At 44.7% G+C, this 15,000-nt stretch overlaps 1 protein-coding gene across 1 annotated transcript in view; it reads right to left on the minus strand.

The window, feature by feature from the left end:
• LOC306795233 (glutamate receptor ionotropic, delta-1-like) overlaps positions 1–15,000 on the minus strand; it is a gene marked incomplete at both ends in the record, with an annotated part of 197,423 nt that overhangs the window by 63,720 nt on the left and 118,703 nt on the right. Inside the window, one exon of the mRNA XM_079293676.1 lies at positions 930–1,135. Coding sequence (XP_079149802.1) covers positions 930–1,135 — 206 coding nt within the window. The remainder of the gene's footprint in view (positions 1–929; positions 1,136–15,000) is intronic.

Raw genomic sequence — 15,000 nt, forward strand, 5'->3', positions numbered from 1 at the left:
TACGAGCAACCAAAGTCCAGAAGTTAAGTGAGTGTTGAAGAGTTAACAGCTTTCATTCACTTTGAAGCTTCTTAACTCGTCTGGATGGCTGAGACAAAACGACAACATGTGTTTGATGACGTCAGCTGTTGAAAGCTCTTTAATCATTCACTCTCAGTTATGATCATTGATGTGCGGAGGTTTGCAGACGTATCGACCACCTTCTGCACAGACGTGCTGATCCATGAACTACCCACGATGTCTGTCTTCACGCTGTCTCAACAGACGTTTTAAACCCTGATGGAGTGATTGATGTTAAAGGTGAAGCAACAGAAGATTCAATCCTACAAAATGATTTTTAAGCTCTTTCTTCGTACAACAGACATTATGACGACAACCTTAAGTTGACTATTCAGAGAAATCTGCAAAAAGTAGCAGGTGTCACACACACACACGCACACACACACTCACACACACACACATGAACCATGGACAGGAGCCATGGTGAAAACTGTAACTAAATATTGAGCAACTTTTCATTCCCTTGGACAGGCCTTCATACTCAGTGTGTGTGTGAACCAATCAGCTCCATCTGTCACTCCAGGTGGCCACTCACACACCTGTGCACACACACACACACACACACACACACACACACACACACACTAAAGGCTTACCAATGATTGCAGAGTTCGGCAGTGAGAGGACGGACAAACGATTACAGATTCTTCATGAACACTCATCTGATCTCTTTGCAAACTCTTTTGTTTCTGTAACAAAGTTCAAACATATGTGCTGTCATCCATTCATTATGTGCTACACCCATCTGCTGCATGTACACACACATACAGCGCACTGTAAACCCAGCTGTATTGCACACATGCATGTAGCGTGTTCCCAAACATACATGAGAAGCACTCACTCCCGGGTACGCTGCAGTAGAAACCGACCTGCTGGATGAAGGTGTGCGCTCCGTGGGGGCTGAGCAGCAGGATGGCTCTGCGCAGGGTGTCTCGGTAGCGGTTGAGCTCCTCGGTCCTCATGGTGGTGAAGAGGTTGGTGAAGACCTTGCTGATGTTCCTGTCCACTCGCTGCAGGGCCACGTCCACGCCCTGACGGGACGTCTGGTCCAGGAAGCTCTGCAGGCCGCGGATATCTGAGGAACCGGGGCACAAAGAACAATGTGTCAATTTATTAACCTGAGACGCAGGACGGAAAGAGGCTGTTTATATATAGATATATATACACATGTATAAATATATGTATGACAGAAAACACACAACACTAAATATTATTGGAGGAAATCATCTCACAATATTCAAACACGTGAAAGAAATCGCCACGTCACGCATCGCTTTGTGGACCGTCACTCTTTGCTTCATGTATTCACTCATTTGCTTCATGCATTCACTCTTTGCTTCATGCATTCACTCTTTGCTTCATGCATTCACTCTTTGCTTCATGTATTCACTCTTTGCCTCATGCATTCACTCTTTGCCTCATGCATTCATTCTTTGCTTCATGCATTCACTCTTTGCCTCATGCATTCATTCTTTGCTTCATGCATTCACTCTCTGCTTCATGCATTCACTCTTTGCTTCATGCATTCATTCTTTGCTTCATGCATTCATTCTTTGCTTCATGCATTCACTCTCTGCTTCATGCATTCACTCTTTGCTTCATGTATTCACTCTTTGCTTCATGCATTCACTCTTTGCCTCATGCATTCATTCTTTGCTTCATGCATTCACTCTTTGCTTCATGCATTCACTCTTTGCTTCATGTATTCACTCTTTGCTTCATGCATTCACTCTTTGCTTCATGTATTCACTCTTTGCTTCGTGCATTCACTCTTTGCTTCATGCATTCACTCTTTGCCTTATGCATTCACTCTTTGCTTCATGTATTCATTCTTTGCTTCATGCATTCACTCTTTGCTTCATGTATTCACTCTTTGCTTCATGTATTCACTGTTTGCTTCATGCATTCACTTTGCTTCATGTATTCACTCTTTGCCTCATGCATTCACTCTTTGCCTCATGCATTCATTCTTTGCTTCATGCATTCACTCTTTGCTTCATGCATTCACTCTTTGCCTCATGCATTCATTCTTTGCTTCATGTATTCACTCTTTGCTTCATGCATTCACTCTTTGCTTCATGCATTCACTTTGCTTCATGCATTCACTCTTTGCTTCATGCATTCACTTTGCTTCATGTATTCACTCTTTGCTTCATGCATTCACTCTCTGCTTCATGCATTCACTCTTTGCTTCATGCATTCACTCTTTGCTTCATGCATTCACTCTTTGCTTCATGCATTCATTCTTTGCTTCATGCATTCACTCTTTGCTTCATGCATTCACTCTTTGCCTCATGCATTCATTCTTTGCTTCATGTATTCACTCTTTGCTTCATGCATTCACTCTTTGCTTCATGCATTCACTCTTTGCTTCATGCATTCACTCTTTGCTTCATGTATTCACTCTTTGCTTCATGTATTCACTCTTTGCTTCATGCATTCACTCTTTGCTTCATGTATTCACTCTTTGCTTCATGCATTCACTCTTTGCTTCATGTATTCACTCTTTGCTTCATGTATTCACTCTTTGCTTCTCCTGGGGAGGCGTGTCAGTTGACAGAGAAGAAGTTTAAAGTCAGCAACACAACCATGAAGGACTTCCACCTTTAAACTCTATGGAAGTTCAGCTCAGAGAACGAAAACAGTTTTTTGGTTGTTCATCTTTTTGCGATATCAAATGGTGCGATGTATTGCAAGTTTTTACTAACTTTTAGCTGCAAACGATGCGTTTTGTGAACATCTGTTTTTTCGAAAAAAGATAAAGTTCACTTCCAATTCTAATCGGCCTAAAGCCAATTAACCAAAACAGTTATTATCAGCACGATTTCCTTTCACTGTCTTTAAGTCGTCTCTATATCATCTGGTGTTATGCATACAAAGACACAATTCAAATGGTTAGGGAAGAAAAGATTGTAATTTCATTAATAAAAGAAAGAAATCTTTGAATTAGTCATTTTAATTATGAACGATAAGCAGCTTAGAGCTCGTGTGAGGAAGTTAAACAGCTCATAATTAATCTCTAATATCTATTTATGTCGCTGTGAAAACATCTTCTAACTAATGGATTCAGTTTCTTTTCACCAATAACTAACTTTTTACAGATTACAATTGAACGCACCATGATGGCGTCACAATGAACAGCTGTTGCTGTCAGCGTTATATGTTAATAGTTTATATAATAAAAGATCGATACAATATTGCCGCCCAGAACATCACGACACTAATGGATTCTTTTTCTCCACTTTTTAATGATTATATTTAAAACATGACGTCTGAGTGATGCAGACTTGTCTCTCAAATCATTTGTTGAAGTTTGAATGTTTTCTGTCCTTCAGAGAAAACTGTGGATTTGAGGAAATCCCTCCGAATTTAAGAAGGAAGTTCAACTGCTCTCCCTCTCTCCATCCCTCTCCCTCCCTCTCTCTCTCTCCCGCTCTCCCTCTCCCTCTCTCTCTCTCCCTCCCCTCCCTCTCTCTCTCTCCCTCGCTCTCTCTCTCTCCCTCCCCTCCCTCCCTCTCTCCCTCCCTCTCCCCCCTCTCTCTCTCTCCCTCCCCTCCCTCCCTCTCTCTCTCCCTCGCTCTCTCTCTTTCCCTCTCTCCCTCTCTCTCTCTCCCTCCCCTCCCTCCCTCTCTCCCCCCTCTCTCTCTCTCCCTCCCCTCCCTCCCTCTCTCCCTCTCTCCCCCTCCCCTCCCTCCCTCCCTCTCTCTGGAGTGTGGGGAAGCCTTGATGTGTGGTCTTTACACTCGCTCGTGTTACACAAACCGTCCGTGAACTCGAATGAAGCAGATTCCCTGAAGTGTGACGCCGGAAATCAGAAAGCGTGTGATGAAGTGGGAGCTCCGTTCATTTATCACCAGACTGTAGGAAGAGACATTTTAATAAACTCCACACACACACACACACACACACACACACACACACACACACACACACAGACACACACACACACACACACACACACACACACACACAGACACACACACACACGCACAGAACCACACACACACAGACCCACACACACACAGACACACACACACACACAGACACACACTCAGACCCACACACACACACAGACACACAGACACACCCACACACACACACACACACACACAGACCCACGCACAGACACACACACACACACAGACACAGACCCACGCACACACACAGACCCACGCACACACACAGACACACACACACACACACACACACACACAGACCCACGCACACACACAGACACACACACACACACACACACACACACACACAGACCCACGCACAGACACACACACACACACAGACACAGACCCACGCACACACACAGACCCACGCACACACACAGACACACACACACACACACACACACACGCACACACACACAGACCCACGCACACACACAGACACACACACACACAGACCCACGCACACACACAGACCCACGCACAGACCCACACACACACACAGACACACACAGACACACACACACAGACACACACACACACACACACACACACAGACCCACACACACACACAGACACACACAGACACACAGACACACACACAGACACAGACCCACGCACACACACAGACCCACGCACACACACAGACACACACACACACACACACACACACGCACACACACACAGACCCACGCACACACACAGACACACACACCCACGCACACACACAGACCCACGCACAGACACACACACACACACACACGCACACACAGACACACACACACACACACACACACACACAGACCCACACACACACACACTGATGAGACCGGGAGTGACTGCGTGAGTGTGTGTGTGTGTGAGAGTGTGTGAGAGTGTGTGTGTGTGATTCCCTCCCTATTGAATATCCATAAAACACTCACCCCCAGACACACACACACACACACACACCATCTCTAACCTTTTAACGGTCGGGGGGAACTAATGGGCGGGAAACAAAGATGGAGGAGGTGCTTACTGAACCTGTGCTGAGTAAACAGGTCGCTCCGCCGTGCAGAGTGAACACAGCACTTGACGTCGTGTCCCGTCGTCCCTGTGAGCTCTGGGTAATTAAGCCTTCAAAGCCTCAATAACTCTATTAGCTCTCTGTTGCTCCTGAAACAGTGTGAAGTCTTTAAGACGACCTCTGACACTAAAACAGGTCTGTGATGAATTCAGCGTGTAGCCCCGCCCCTAAAGCATCCCCTGCTTCATGGTCTATTGGACACCTGTCAATCACCGTGTAGCCCCACCCCTAGAGCATCCCCTGCTTTATGGTCTATTAGAGACCTGTCAATCACCGTGTAGCCCCGCCCCTAAAGCGTCCCCTGCTTTATGGTCTATTAGAGACCTGTCAATCACCGTGTAGCCCCACCCCTAAAGCATCCCCTGCTTTATGGTCTATTAGAGACCTGTCAATCACCGTGTAGCCCCGCCCTAAAGCATCCCCTGCTTTATGGTCTATTAGAGACCTGTCAATCACTGTGTAGCCCCGCCCTAAAGCATCCCCTGCTTTATGGTCTATTAGAGACCTGTCAATCACCGTGTAGCCCCGCCCCTACAGCGTCCCCTGCTTTATGGTCTATTAGAGACCTGTCAATCACCGTGTAGCCCCGCCCCTAAAGCGTCCCCTGCTTTATGGTCTATTAGAGACCTGTCAATCACCGTGTAGCCCCGCCCTAAAGCATCCCCTGCTTTATGGTCTATTAGAGACCTGTCAATCACCGTGTAGCCCCGCCCTAAAGCATCCCCTGCTTTATGGTCTGTGTGACTCTAAATGGACCATAATGTACTAAATGAACATCATGCTGTATTGAAGAAGACTTGAAACTAGAGATTGAGACATAAACTCATGTTTAAAATGTTTACTGAGGGAATACATCAAGAGAGAAGTAGAGTCATTTTCTATAGCAGGGGTGTCAAACATACGGCCCGCGGGCCGGACCCGGCCCACCACGTCATTTTATGTGGCCCACGAATCCGCCAGCAAAAAAAAAAAAAAAAAAATTTTTTTTTTTTTTTTTTTTTACAAAAATTTAAAGTTAGATGTGAAAATAAAAATATCCCCATGGTCGAAATTATGAGATAGAAAGTCGAAGTGATGAGATGGCATGTTGTCTGTGTGCCGACATTAAAACTATCACAACAGGTGGACAGGAGATGCAACAGCCCGTAAAGAGGATTTCCAACAAGTTTCTCAACATGCGTACTTCTCTGTACTGAAACGTCATCAGTCTCAGCCCAAGTACTGTTCCAATTCAAAGTTCACATCGAGCCAAGCACGGCCCTAATGCCCGGATGTGGCTCGCTCTGCCCATTTTACCCGGGATGCATCGGAGGTGACTTGTCTGTACTTGGGACAGCCAAATATCCCAGAATGCATTTTGCACCAGCAACAGGAAACAATGGCGGAGGAGAAATCACACAACTGGAAGTACGTGTTGTGGAAGTCACAGATATCCCGGGAAACTAAACTAACTATGTTAGGAGTACCGTAGTTACATTTACACCGTCTTACATTTACAACCGGCCCTTTGAGGGCGACCGTGATGCTGATGTGGCCCCAGAGTGAAAATGAGTTTGACACCCCTGTTCTATAGACTTCTATACAACCAGAGGAGTCGCTTTAAAACAGAAGATCAAAACAGTTCTGAGGTTTTAAATCAGAGAATCAAAGGTGAGTTCATGAATAGTATCTATTTGTCTTGAATGCATGAAGAACATGTGGAAAGCTTCCTTCATGTATTCACAGACGGAGATCCTCCTGTCGTTTGTTTTTCGTGGGTTTGACGCCGACTGAGTTCTTCATCAGCTCATGAACTCACTGAGCGACTCATGAATGAGCAAACAGACGTGACTAACTAACCGACAACACGGGAAACAACGTGACCGATGAGCCGATCAAAGCAATCAGAGGATTAATCAACCAACTACAAAGGGAACGTCCCATCTAACCAACTGGAGACAAAACCATCAACGTGAATCAATCAGGAAAACTAATCAAGCGAGAGAGTTCCGCTCCTCATCAGCGGATCGTTTCTGATTGGTCGGAGCTTTTACTTCCACCTCTTTGCAGCCGTGTGGTTGCAGTTTGAGTTCCTGTCTTCAGACCGTGATGTCAGCTTTCAGACAGAAAACATCAGGAACATCTGCAGGGACGTCAGCTGACAACTTCTCTTTCCCATCAGATCTCCGTCCTTCAGTCCGTCCTTCAGACTCTTCAACCGTCTCTTCAACTTCCAGCTCAGATTCACTTTATAAAGCTTCTTCTCTAAATATTCACATTCTGTGTGAAAGGACTTTCTACAGTTCAGTGGGGAACATTGCTCTTTTTCTTCTTCTTTAGTTACTTTACATATTAAGGTATTACATACAAAACATGTATGATGAGTTCACAAGATATGACGCTCTGTTCTAAAAACTAACATAAAATATGAAACAATAATCTAATACTATAGTTTAACATTTTCCAACATCATGATTACTTTTACTTTTGATACTTTGAGAACCATTTGCTGATAATAAGTGCATACTTTCTCTTTAAATGCAGGAATTTCATATTTCGGTAGTGGTTTTGGATTTCAGTGATGCTAGTTTGGACGACTTCTTCCACCACTGACACCGAGCTCTCACGTTAATCAAGAATTAGACTTATTCACACTCTATATTTAAACTAGTGGCAGTAAATTAAATCATATTTAATCCACGTAATCATGAATAAATTCCAGAAAAACCCACAAAGGGCGGGTCAAACAGAAACTGATCTTTCAGCCAGCAGACAACAAGAAGTCAACGTTGATTTATTTGTCATGTAACTTCTGTACTTCAGTAACAACAATGTTGTAGTTATTTTAACCCAAACAACGATCTTTTCCGAAACCTAACAGTTTTTTTGTAAGTAGTGTCGTGTCAACCTAACTAAGTAGTGTCGTTGTGTCAACCTAACTAAGTAGTGTCGTTGTCTCAACCTAACTAAGTAGTGTCGTTGTGTCAACCTAACTAAGTAGTGTCATTGTCTCAACCTAACTAAGTAGTGTCATTGTCTCAACCTAACTAAGTAGTGTCATTGTCTCAACCTAACTAAGTAGTGTCATTGTCTCAACCTAACTAAGTAGTGTCATTGTCTCAACCTAACTAAGTAGTGTCGTTGTCTCAACCTAACTAAGTAGTGTCATTGTCTCAACCTAACTAAGTAGTGTCGTTGTCTCAACCTAACTAAGTAGTGTCATTGTCTCAACCTAACTAAGTAGTGTCATTGTCTCAACCTAACTAAGTAGTGTCATTGTCTCAACCTAACTAAGTAGTGTCGTTGTCTCAACCTAACTAAGTAGTGTCGTTGTGTCAACCTAACTAAGTAGTGTCATTGTCTCAACCTAACTAAGTAGTGTCATTGTCTCAACCTAAGTAGTGTCGTGTCAACCTAACTAAGTAGTGTCATTGTCTCAACCTAACTAAGTAGTGTCGTTGTCGCAACCTAACTAAGTAATGTCATTGTCTCAACCTAACTAAGTAGTGTCGTTGTGTCAACCTAACTAAGTAGTGTCGTTGTGTCAACCTAACTAAGTAGTGTCATTGTCTCAACCTAACTAAGTAGTGTCGTTGTCGCAACCTAACTAAGTAGTGTCATTGTCTCAACCTAACTAAGTAGTGTCGTTGTGTCAACCTAACTAAGTAGTGTCGTTGTGTCAACCTAACTAAGTAGTGTCATTGTCTCAACCTAACTAAGTAGTGTCGTTGTCGCAACCTAACTAAGTAGTGTCATTGTCTCAACCTAACTAAGTAGTGTCGTTGTGTCAACCTAACTAAGTAGTGTCGTTGTGTCAACCTAACTAAGTAGTGTCATTGTCTCAACCTAACTAAGTAGTGTCGTTGTGTCAACCTAACTAAGTAGTGTTGTTGTGTCAACCTAACTAAGTAGTGTCATTGTGTCAACCTAACTAAGTAGTGTCATTGTCTCAACCTAACTAAGTAGTGTCGTTGTGTCAACCTAACTAAGTAGTGTCGTTGTGTCAACCTAACTAAGTAGTGTCGTTGTTTCAACCTAACTAAGTAGTGTCGTTGTCTCAACCTAACTAAGTAGTGTCGTTGTGTCAACCTAACTAAGTAGTGTCGTTGTGTCAACCTAACTAAGTAGTGTCATTGTCTCAACCTAACTAAGTAGTGTCGTTGTCTCAACCTAACTAAGTTGCTTCCTGTGAAGACGTTTATTTTAAAAAGACTATTCAGGTAACGAGCAGAAATAGACACGTTACTGGTAGAAAATGAGTAACTTTTTTGTGAAATATCATCAAACCGCTGTGTGACGATACGTTGATGTTTGTATATGAACCGACGTAGAAATATACAGATATGTAAAACCCTCTGCATGCATCTGTGCATCATGCTCGTGCACACGGTTTGAAAAAAAGGGTCCCTCCCACTGATGAATCTGTTTCCTCTCTATTTCATCTCTATGAATGCAACTATTCCACCTGCAGCCTGACAGACAGCTCATTAACCAGTTCACTGACCAACACAGCAACAGACCGTCTGCTCAGCTGACCCAATGAGATCTGACATCCTGCGTCAGTGGGAGCTTTGTTGGATCCATCTATTTACTGTGGGAGTCAGCAGAGTCTCTGTTTCAAAGCAGCTTCACCGCGACACTGTATAAATCTGCTTTAAATGCAGCAGAGATGACTCACAGTGTGTGTGTGGGGGGGGGGGGGGGGTTGACAGGTGGAGGCAGAGGGAGATGAATGGCTCCTGGTGCCACAGAGAATTGTTTAATAAACATTTTTATTAGCTTCTTTTTCACGCAGCCTCAGTCAGCAGCGAAATCCCATCAGACATTGTGCAGCCTGGATGTCACTGAGCAACACACACACACACACACACACACACACACACACACACACACACACACACACACACACACACACACACTTTAAAGACACACTCGTTGTGAGGGATCGAAGCAAGCAGGAGGCTGTATTATGAGGCGATAACTGCCCCAACTGTCAACCAGTCAACCACTTAGCACCTCGGTCTGTTGGACAAATGACAAACATTCACCTCCTCTGTACGTCTCTGCCTCGCTGCTTTTGCAGTGGATCGATTACTGAACAGACCAGCCAGGTCCAAGGGCCAAAGTATCAGGGCCCCTGGCCTTCAGCTACATGGTGTTAATCAAAGAGACACCAAACCAGAAAGTCCTCACAATGACCACAAAGAGACACGTACCGACCAGGAAGAGACTCAAAATGACCACAAAGAGACAGGAAATGACTACAAATAGACCGAAATAAGGCACAGACAAATACTGTGACTAAGTTTAGCTGTCACAGTAGTCCCGTCTCACACAAACAACACAAACAACACAACGCGCTGCTTTCTTCTCCTGTTCTTTTGCTTCAGCAGCAACTTCCTCACAGCAAGAATCAGCTCTGACATTTTGGCCAAAATCAATCACATGATTTTTATCATGAATCACTCCCGAGAAGCACTAAAGCTCTGGAATGAGTACGTGGCAGTGCCGTGCCGTTACCGAAGTACAGAAGTTACGTGAGAAAACATGAAACTTGACTTTGACACGAGGAACAAACATCTGCCTGCTGGAGGAAGATGTTTGTTGGACTCATCTACCTGTGTGTGTCTTTCTTCCTCAATCAAGTTCCTGTGAACAACAGACCAAACCTTTAGTGTGAAATCTACGAATGCTGGACGAGTCCACGGGATGATCGATCGACTGTTACGATGTCGGTCCACCAGACACACATCTCAGAATAGAATAGAATAGAATGGACAAAGTACATTTATATTCTATTCTACCTGTTTGCATCTGGCAGAATAAGAATCCAGCATCACATCTGCACAGAGCGGTGCATCGATCACTGGGAGTAAAACTCTGCAGCGTCTCTCAGCTTGTTGTTCTGTGGTGCAGCGGCAGAGAAGCAGAGTCGCTGGCTTTATGTTTGTCTGACGGAAAGTTCTGCTCCGACCCATCGGTGACGCTTCAAAGAGACAAAGCCCCGAAGAACAGGACTTTACTGAAGCACGGGTCTGTGAGCGGAGCGCAGGACGTTTAACACGCGCCGCCCGTCTGACAGATTTACTGTCCTGCCCCCCCCCCAATCACTCTCCTCTCAGGAAACACAAATCATAATCATTCATTCTCTGCATGAACTTTAGCTGCACGCTTGTTTTTTGAACCGATAACCGACGGCTCGTAAACCGGAACCTTCAATTAAAGGTCGACGCCGTAAACTGTCGATTTTCTAAACTGTTGCATGAACTCAATCACAGTTAATAAGTCATTTCTTCTTCGTGCATCTGGGCCTCGCTGTTGAGTTTGACTTAACGTCCGGTGGCAGTTACAGACTTCACAAACTTCCAGCGCTTTGTTAGTACGAGCTGCGTGAACGCACTCAGAAGAAGACGACTTGCTGACAGTCAGACAAAAACAGGTTTGAACCAGTTGTCAGAGTTTATCTGTTTGCTCCTCGTCTCTCGTGGGCGGCCGGCCCAGCGCTACTGACATCGCTGACAGATTCATCGTTTGAGCATCGAGCTTCGGTGGATTCTTCAGCTGCTGGATTCTATTGGGTTCATGTCACAGAGGTGCTGAGTGTTGAGAAGCTTCTTCTGGAACTCCTCAAACACCAACTTTTTAACTCTTTCTTGACTGTTTTTTAACTTCATGTTTTGAAATATCACATATATATTCGATATAATTCCAGTTATTGTCAAACATATTTTAAAGCCAACATATTTGGCTCTTTTTCCCCCTGCAGGCTGTTTCCATTATTTCGTCCCAGTGTGTTGGTTGGTGGAGCTGCGGGTGTCGCGGTGGAGACGTTCCCCCCCGATCGTCTCAGGAACAGAACATTCATTCATTCTTCCGGACTAACGGTGCTCAACGGACCCGGCTTCAGTGTGCACATGACAAACAGCAGGCGACGCTCTAACCGTGTTGAATTGAAGCAATTTCACTCTAATGTGGTCTCCAGATATCTGCTGAATACATTTATTAAAATGATATTAAGACGTATCGCCTCCTCGGTAATCACGCTCTCCGCTCAGGCCACGGACTCCAGAGTGAAGTCACGAAGAGAGAAATCAAACCCGAGAGGGTTCTGAGGAACGTGGAACCCAAACCAACATCTCACTGAGGTTTGTTTTTCTGTTTATTAATGCTGGAGGACAATTCATCCGCTCATTGGCTTTAATGAGTTCATGATCACATCGATGTTTCTTTATTTATTTAAAAGCTGAATTGATGAGGAAACGTTGTTTTCAGCTCTGCTGTTAGCAAACATTAAAACGTTCAAAGGTTCAAAGGTTCAAACGTTCAACGTTCAAAGGTTCAAAGGTTCAAAGGTTGAAACGTTCAAAGGTTGAAACGTTCAAAGGTTCAAAGGTTCAAAGGTTCAAAGGTTCAACGTTCAAAGGTTGAAACGTTCAAAGGTTCAAAGGTTCAAAGGTTCAAACGTTCAAAGGTTCAAAGGTTGAAACGTTCAAAGGTTGAAATGTTCAAAGGTTGAAACGTTCAAAGGTTGAAACGTTCAAAGGTTCAAAGGTTCAAACGTTCAAAGGTTCAAACGTTCAAACGTTCAAAGGTCAAAGGTTCAACCGTTACGACGTTCGAACGTTCCAACGTTGGAACGTTGGAACGTTCAAAGCACTACTTTAGATGTTGAATCAACACTGGTTCTGTGCGAAAGAATCAGAGGATTTCTTATTTTAGTCAATTCAGAGTTTGTTTAAGAGGTTTTCTTTTCAGTCTCTCTTCAGATGATTTATCAGTCAAGTATTCTGAACTCTGTGGATGTTTTCAATGTAAAATACATATTCCTGATACTGGCTCGCTCCCAGCAGAGAGATCAATGCTTCGTGCAGCTTGTCGATCTTCTCCGGCTTCACGCTGAGGTAGCGTGACCTTCTGGGTGAAGATTATCGAACGCCCGTCGAGTTTCCAGTGCGTAAGGCCCTGAACTAATAAACTAATAATATCGCTTCTGACTTTCCAACGTTGAGCAAAAATAAATCGATAGTTGGGACCGCACGAAGCCCCCCCCCCCCTGGCAGGGTCTGCTGGAGCTGCTGTCTTCTGCTAAGGAGGAGATATTGGATGGTGTGAGCATGTGTTCAGCATCGTATCTGTTTCTATATCTTCTTCTTGTTTCCCGAGCTGAGAGCAGACGCTGGGTAATGCTGTGTAAGCTCTGAATATCCGTCCTGCTTTCCTCTCTCGTCCCCGTTCACACAACACGACGACAGTGACGGAGACTTCAGCTCACCTTCAGCTCACCTTCAGCTCACCTTCAGCTCACCTGCAGCACACACTCTGCTGGATAGCTTCAGAGCAAACGCTTCAAAGGAGTGTATTCAGAAGTCATCTGAAGGTCCAGGCTGTTCACTTCTCTCCTGCTTTGATGGACGCTGTGTGTAATTATATTTCTCAATCTACACTTGCGTCTTGTTTTTTTTCCATATCGAAACTTTGCAGAAACAAACCAAGCTTGAAGAGATGCGGCGAGTAAAAGGACGCGGACGTGATGTTTCCTCAGAGCAGCGAACAGAGCGAGACACGAAGCAGCTGATACGAAACCACTCGACCGACTCACTGGAGAGAAGAACACAGAGCTCTGCTCAGCTCGCTGTGGTGGCTGATCGTATCCGCCTCTCTTTAAACACATATATATATAAATAAATACATCTATATATATATGTATATATAAATACATATATATATAGAAATGCAGATTCCACTTCCACTTTATTTCACACAGACTGAACTGTTACCCGCTGACCCCCCACACAGACTGAACTGTTACCTGCTGACCCCCCACACAGACTGAACTGTTACCCGCTGACCCCCCACACAGACTGAACTGTTACCTGCTGACCCCCCACACAGACTGAACTGTTACCCGCTGACCCCCCACACAGACTGAACTGTTACCTGCTGACCCCCCACACAGACTGAACTGTTACCTGCTGACCCCCCACACAGACTGAACTGTTACCTGCTGACCCCCCACACAGACTGAACTGTTACCTGCTGACCCCCCACACAGACTGAACTGTTACCCGCTGACCCCCCACACAGACTGAACTGTTACCCGCTGACCCCCCACACAGACTGAACTGTTACCTGCTGACCCCCCACACAGACTGAACTGTTACCCGCTGACCCCCCACACAGACTGAACTGTTACCCGCTGACCCCCCACACAGACTGAACTGTTACCTGCTGACCCCCCACACAGACTGAACTGTTATCACTCACATCCTAATGCGTCAGACGGACCAGACTGCACCTACCGCGTTGTTGAAGTAAAAAGTGAAACTTAAAGTTGTGAATTGAAACAAAACTACTTGCTTTGGGTTTAGATAAGTACTTTATTACTATGGCGTTAGTTAAGTATGTAAGTTACTTTAAATCAGTATTTCAACATCTTTTTGAGCAAATATTGAAACGTGTTGCAGGACTTTTGTAGGCAAACGCACAACAAATGATGAGGAACATTTTGTAGGATATCATACGAAGCGTTGTATGAAGATACGCCGAGTCATTCACGACTCCGTCGCTCTTTAAACTACGTCACCTGACTTCCTCCTCTGCTCCCGTCACAACTACAGCCACACGCGGTCGGCTTCATGTTCGTGTGTTGGTACTCTGCTCTCTGCAGCCGGTGTCTGAACTCAACAACTAAAGATTGATTGTGAGCTAAACTCTACAAATAAAGAACCTGCGCGCTGCCATGCATCATAACAGACTCCAGCACAATGTGAACAGAAGAACGGTGCTCTGTGCTTCCACAGTCACAGTGTTACGACTCCACGGTGAGAGAAGGCGTGAAGGCCTGTAATGAAGGATTGTGGGGCTTTTACAGCAGCAGCAGCGAGAGAAACAAACCACTGAGCTCCAGCTTCCACTACAGAGCAGACGAGCTGCTCGCGG

This window comes from Melanostigma gelatinosum, assembly GCF_949748355.1.
Source record: "Melanostigma gelatinosum genome assembly, chromosome: 21".
NCBI lineage: Eukaryota > Metazoa > Chordata > Actinopteri > Perciformes > Zoarcidae > Melanostigma > Melanostigma gelatinosum.